This window comes from Ahaetulla prasina, chromosome 1 (genome assembly GCF_028640845.1).
Source record: "Ahaetulla prasina isolate Xishuangbanna chromosome 1, ASM2864084v1, whole genome shotgun sequence".
Classification (NCBI taxonomy): domain Eukaryota; kingdom Metazoa; phylum Chordata; class Lepidosauria; order Squamata; family Colubridae; genus Ahaetulla; species Ahaetulla prasina.
Genome location: NC_080539.1, coordinates 293,268,837 through 293,275,853, shown reverse-complemented (window position 1 = coordinate 293,275,853; position 7,017 = coordinate 293,268,837). Strand labels below are relative to the sequence as shown.

At 42.2% G+C, this 7,017-nt stretch overlaps 1 protein-coding gene across 1 annotated transcript; it reads left to right on the top strand.

Moving 5' to 3' along the window:
- Positions 1-842: 842 nt before the first annotated feature.
- Positions 843-4,239, top strand: LOC131187541 (ubiquitin-like FUBI-ribosomal protein eS30 fusion protein). The gene is made up of 4 exons (XM_058161931.1): positions 843-866; positions 3,515-3,663; positions 3,734-3,826; positions 4,110-4,239. Exons 1-4 carry the CDS (start codon positions 843-845, stop codon positions 4,237-4,239), a joined length of 396 nt encoding a protein of 131 aa, XP_058017914.1.
- The last annotated feature ends 2,778 nt before the right edge of the window (positions 4,240-7,017 follow it).

Below are 7,017 nucleotides of genomic sequence, written 5' to 3'. Positions count from 1 at the left end.
GGCCCGATGTCTGTGGAACAAGGAATTCTGCTTCCCAGTCAGCACTGATACAATCTGAAAATGACATGACTTGGAGATTCAGCTCCGTCTAATTTCTTTCAGCAGCACTTGTAAATGGTGCTATTAATAGAAAATTACCTTCTTTGGTCTTTCAGAGACCATTGCCTCCTATTCTTCTACTGTTTAAAATCAAGGCACGGAAGCCTTAGTTGAGGCGAGTCTCTTTTGCTCCCTCCCTCCCACATTTGCTGTTATCTTTCTGACCACTACATGTCCTGCCAGGACTTAAAGTTGGGGGGTGGGGGGAATCCGGAAACCTCTTTGTGTCTTTGTGATTGCTGAAATGTTCAAAACTGTTAAACAAATGGAAACATACACACAATGGAATGTAAAGGACTGGCTTCCTTCAGAGAATGAGAGACTGTCCATATGGCAGACAAAGAGACTGATATTAGGGGTTGCCTGGTCCAGACCAGGGTGGTGTCTAAATCTTTCAGTACTACAGGATATTAGGACTGTAATCACTGGTCCCCCAACCATTTCCTCACCCACCCGCATGTCTGGACTGCTGTGGAGGATAAAGTTAGGCCTAATGCTTATATTCTGCTAAATTCAATGGTATTGCCGGTGTATAAACCACATAAATAGAAAAGCAACACCTGAAGCTCTTCCAGCTCAGCTTTGAAATTGCATATTAATAAGCTTCTGCATCTTCTTCCATTTAATTTAACTCTTTTGTACCACCAATAGTGGTCAGGGCCTGTAACGCCAAGTCAGTCATGACAGATGTTGACCCCAGAATGGAAATGCTGCAGCTGCAAAACAGCCACTAGATGAATAGAATGGGGCATGTGGAAGAATATACAGTGAGATATACAGTGAATTCAATGAGACTGTGGTTGAATTCTCTTTTTTTAAAAGAAGTTTTTTATTAATAATACAAATTAAAAACAGTGGACATAGCATGACATTTCCGGTTTAAACATTTTCATCAAATTTTACCTTAGAATTAATACACTTCCTTATCTCTATACAAATTTACACTAATTATCTATGTAGATTACATGTATGTATTTGTATACTATGTATTTCATCTATGTAGATTACATCAATATCTAATTCAATTTTATCTATCATAAATTAACATAAAAACTTCAGAACATTTTGCTCATCAATAGTCCTTTATCCCAGCATTCCTCCTCCTGTCCAGCCAATAATAAGATTTGTTCCAGATTTCATAATACTCCGATTCATTCTTATCTTTAAGTTCCAAAGTCAGTCTGTCCATTTCTGTACAAATTAATATTTTAGCTAACACTTCTTCAGTGGGGGTCTCTTTGTTTTTCCATTTGTGCAAAAGCCAATCTTGCTGCTGTTAGACTATGTAACATTAGATAAAGTGCACCACAGTGAGATGAAGCCAGGCAATCTTTTAGAAAATTACAGCCTTAAATATGGAGATTCTTGTTGAAATATTGTATTCCAGTTTGTACTTTGTACAGAATTATGAACTTTCTGAACATGGAGTTTGATGCCAAACCTGAAACACCCAACACTATTTTTTTTCCAATTCTAATTTTTTATGAAAAAAAACTTTGCACACACATTTCTTAACTAAAAGCCCAGTCTTTCTGTCCTAATTTAGAGAGGTGCCATGTTATCCTTACCCTGCATAAAAAGCTATTCTGTTTTTCTTTTTTGTTATTTGCATAACAAGGGCAGCTTGAGAAAAATTAATTGGCTGTACAAAGACCATGATGATGAGAGCAAGGCTATATACCGGTACATTAAATATAAATAGTATATGATTGAAAGCTGAAGAAATAAATGAGCTGATACTAAACATTTTAGGACACGCTCTAGCAGTAAAATATACTTGCTTATGACAACTCAGATCATACTAAAAACTCCTATTTACCAAGACAATTCTTGTCTTCTGCCTTGAAATCATTACAGTACAGAGCTTTTTCTAGCTTTTGGTGATTCTTTTACTGATGCTAGAATTACAAGCATCCAACTTCAACAAATGTACTTATAAGGCCAAAGACAGAGAGCACACTCCAGCGTATTTTTTGTTTCTAAGAAGGCCCCCATAATCCAGCAGAATGTATAAAAGCACACCAAATGGGATGACACATTTCACTGTGGCTGTTTCTGTTAAGAGATTCAAGAATTGTTCTGCCTTCCACTCATTTCTAAAATGGTATGGCAGCTGGCCAAATCTGACTCCTTTTAAAAATCTGTAGACCTTCATAATCAAAATTACTTCATGAGGAATGATGTGTTTTGAGCCCACATTCTGAATTTCCAATTCTATTCCCAATAGGATCGCTTGCCATGTTCGAAGAACATAATTCTGTTATCTTTGTAATAATAATAATAATAATAATAATAATAATAATAATAATAATAATAATAATAATAATAATAATAATAATAATAATAATAATAATAATAATATTTTAATTTGTATACCGCCCTTCTCCCGAAGGACTCAGGGCGGTGAACAGGCAGAATAAAAATAACAATCAAATACATACAGTAAAATAAAATATTAATTAAAAAACTTATTTAAATTAGCCCAAATCTAAAAATACTTTTAAAATCCCAAAAACCTAATTAAAAATTTAAAACCCTAAAAACAACTAAAAATTCTATGCCAGTCCCATGCGGATAAATAAATAGGTCTTAAGCTCGCGGAGAAAGGTCTGAAGGTCCGGAAGTTGGCAAAGTCCAGGGGGAAGCTCGTTCCATAGGGTAGGAGCCCCCACAGAGAAGGCCCTTCCCCTGGGGGCCGCCCGCCGACATTGTTTGGCTGACGGCACCCTAAGGAGTCCCTCTCTGTGAGAGCGCACAGGTCGGTGGGAGGCAAACGGTGGCAGTAGGCGGTCCCGTAAGTAACCCGGTCCTAAGCCATGGAGCGCTTTAAAGGTGGTAACCAACACCTTGAAGTAATGCTTAAAGTGACTGTAAGCTCTAGAAATTCTGCGGGATCCTTGGTGCTCTCTGAGCTTGGTTATTTTCTTACAGATGTTTCATTACCAAACTAGGTAACACCATCAGTGCACTGTTATTCTGTGTACATCAGTGCACTGATCTAAAAATATTCTGTTCTATCAATAACAGAAAATCTTTATGTTTTCTCATTCAATTTGATAAAAGAGAATTTGCTTTAGAAATTCTCTCAAAGAAGAACATTCCAGAGAAGTTCTCATGAGAGAATGACAGTACTCTTGCATTTATTTAGCTGCAAGGTGCCAATGTATGTAAATACCTTGCTTTTCTCTGCGCAATATGTCCAGTGACCTCCTGCTTTGTTTCTATTAAATCCCAAAGTCATCAACCAAGAATTTCTCCCATTTGACTTTTTCATTAGTGATACTGGAAATTGTTGGGGAACGGCTCCTTCCTCTTTAGAAGTTAGAGCACATTTCCTCATCATCATGAGGCAGCAGTGGTTTCTCTTCTCTGCAGCCTCCATCTTGGCTCTGCATGAGGCAGGTAAAACCATGAGCTTTTCATTCATGCTCAGAATCTGCATACCCTTGAGGTGTCTGGACATGAAACAGTAGCTCATCTTAAGGTTCAGATCAAATCCCTGGAGGACATGACCCTTGAGGATCAAGTGATTTTTCTGAGTGGGATCTCCTTGGAAAATGTCCAGTTGCCTCTTGAAAAAGGCATGGTTGTCCTTTGGGACAATCATGACCTGGATGCCTGAGAATCTCCATAGACTCTTTGAAAATGATTCTGTCATTGGTCAATGTGGCATCAGTGTGAAGATCCACAGTTCCCTGGCTCATGCTGTCAAAGTGAAAGGCCAGACATGGGTGAAATCCAGCGGGTTCTGACAAGTTCTGGAGAATCGGTAGTGAAAATTTTGAGTAGTTCAGAGAACTGGCAAATACCACCTCTGACTGGTCCCAGAGTGGGGTGGGAATGGAGATTTTGCAATATCCTTCATCCAGGAGTGGGATGGGAATGGAGATTTTGCAGTATCCTTCCCCTGCCACGTCCACCAAGCCATGCCCACCAAGCCACACCATGCCCACTAAGCCACGCCCACAGAACCAGTAGTAAAAAAAATTGGATTACATCACTGGCCAGACCCCAAAGGTTCTTAAGCAAGAAAAGAAAAAGAAAACTGAGTGGGGCAAGAGGCTCATGCAATACAATTGCCAATTTATCAACATTGTGCCTTCTTTTGGTAAAAAGAGGGGGCCTAATGCCAACTCCTAAAGAGCACCCAGTCCTATAACAAATCATATATTTTCCTGATGGGAGGGAGAAATTGGAGCACCCAGTTTCTCAGCTCAAAAATGTGGAGGTCAGTTTCCAAAGCATTACGTTTTCCCAGCTCCATCATATGTAACAGTTGGTTGTTTTTCTGTTGATTTGTAAGTTTTTTATTATACATGATATAAATTAGGCTTTCCTGCTTGCTTGAATGTGTGTGAATAAACTAAACTAAGAATGGAAAGAATGAAGAGCATATTAGCCCTGTTCCCTAATCTACATGTGCAGCCCTAATAGGCAAGATCCATAAGGAGATTTTCACCATTGACATGAGTAGAAATCTCAACACAATAATTTTTTCCTTGTGCTTATTTATTTATTTGTTGAATTTAGATGCTGTCCATCACAGAGTGAGTCTGTGTAAGTGAACAATTAAAAAACATAAAACACCTATAAAAACCATATAAAATACATTTTTAAAAAAGCCAGACAAAAGAAAGAATAAATTAAGATAAAAATTAAAAAGTGGGAGGAGGGCCATCAAGGCATCAACCAACCTTTGGGTTACGTGCTGCTCAGTGAACTCCAAGTTAGTTGGAAGATCCTGATTTTCAGACTCCTTCAAAAGGCTAGGAGAGTGGAGGCCTGCCTCCTGTCAAGAAGGTTTTCTAGAGGTAGGGACAATGGCACTCGACCCCACTAATCAAAATTCCTTAACTGATGGAGTTCATAACATACCTTCCTTGCAGGGAATTTGTTTGATCTTTCCTGCTATTTATTATGGCATCCATATACCTTTTCCCTAGTGTAATGTATTTTGAACTTTGAGAGGGAATTTTGGGCGGGAAAATTGCACGTTGCTGATTGGTTGAAGCCTCAACCAAAAGAGTATTTAAAGAGGGGTTTTTGCTGGTTGTGTTTGCTGGGGTCAAAATAAACTAAAGAGCTGTTGTCACTCACTGGTCTCCTGCCTCTTCATTGCCCGAACTTAACATTGGCGACGAAGGTGGGATGTTGAGGCAGTGAGATCGTAAAAAGAGCTGACGGAACCAGGAATTCGAAAACCCAGCCAGTTCTCGAAGGCGGAAAATAGCGATGTCCAGCTACACGCCGCCAGCATCATTTGACCCAGCAAAGGAGAAATGGGGTTCGTACATGGCTCGCTTCGAGTGTTTCCTCGAAGCAAACGAACTACAGGGAGTCTCAGACAATCGGAAGCGAGCATACTTCCTGAGCCACTGCGGTCCAGAGGTCTTCGATACGGCGGAGTCACTCTCAGAGCCAACGCCGGTACAATCGGTACCGTGGCAGACACTACAAACAACACTTCGAGCGCACTACACACCGGTACCCTCAAAGTTCGTCCAACGGTTCGAATTGAGGCAACGGGTACAGCGAGAAGGCGAATCAATAAGCGTGTACATGGCCGCGTTGAGGAAAGCCGCAAACCACTGTGAGTACAGAGATTTGGAGGATTCCTTACTCGAACAACTCATTTGTGGGGTCAGGGACATCAGACTACAAAGGCGGCTGCTGTTTAAAAGCAACCTGACTTTAGCGATAGCCCTGGACGAAGCCAGAGCTCATGAGATGTCCACCAAGGCGGCGGAGACCTTGCAAAAGCCAAATGCGCAGGGTGCCGGGACAAAGACTACACCGGTCCACAGCGAGGAAGTCCAGGCCGAATCGGAAGGTGAGGAAGAGGAAGAGGTGTTCCACACCGGGAGGCTGGAGAGAGGTGACTGGGACGAATGTGTGAGTTGTGGGGGGCAACACCAACGACAAGACTGCAGATTCAAGGACGCGGTTTGTCGGCGGTGTGAAAAAAAAGGACACATAGCTCGGGCCTGCCGAGCCCCCCAACCTTCCCGCCAAAAATTCAAACCGACCAATCAGAGCGCGGGAGCAGCGAAGCGGCCCGGGATTGGTCCATTTAAAAAGGGCGCGAAGTTAAACCAGACCACTGTGAGAGTGGGCCACGCATCGACACGACTAGAGAAGAAAATATTTACCCAAGTCTACATTGAAGGGGTGCAGTGCCCAATGGAAGTAGACACTGGGTCGTCAATCACAATTATGTCCTGGGACACCATCGTGAGAGACTTGCCAGCCATCGCAAAACGTCAGCTACAAACCCAGAAGCTGAGAGTGCAGGACTACCAAGGGAATCGGATCCCTGTTCGAGGAGTCACATCCGTCCAAGTCAAATATGGACAATTCAAAAAGACCCTGCCAATCACCATAGTAAACGGAACTCTACCAAGCTTGCTAGGGCTGGACTGGTTCCGAGCTTTGGGCATGGGAGTGACCGGGGTCCACAGGAGTGACGTCATCCTCAGAGACGAACTACTGAAGGAGTTCGAGGACGTTTTCAAGGATTGCCTGGGCAAGTACGTGGGGACCCCTATTTCTTTCAACCTTGACCCCCAAGTCGCCCCCATCCGGTTAAAGGCTAGGAGGGTTCCATTCGCCCTAAAGCCCAAAATTGACCAAGAATTAGACAAGCTAGTAAACCAGGGAATACTAGTCCCCGTCGATCATGCAAAATGGGAGACACCCATAGTAACCCCAGTCAAACTGGACGGATCGGTCCGGATTTGTGCTGACTACAAAGCAATGCTTAGCAAAGCATTACAGAAAAGTGCATACCCCGTTCCAGTGGTGCAACATTTGCTACAATCATTAGGGCAAGGGCAGGTCTTTGCCAAACTCGATTTGGCCCAAGCCTACCAGCAGCTACCTGTAGATAGCAGCACAGCTGAGGCGCAGACAATTGTCACG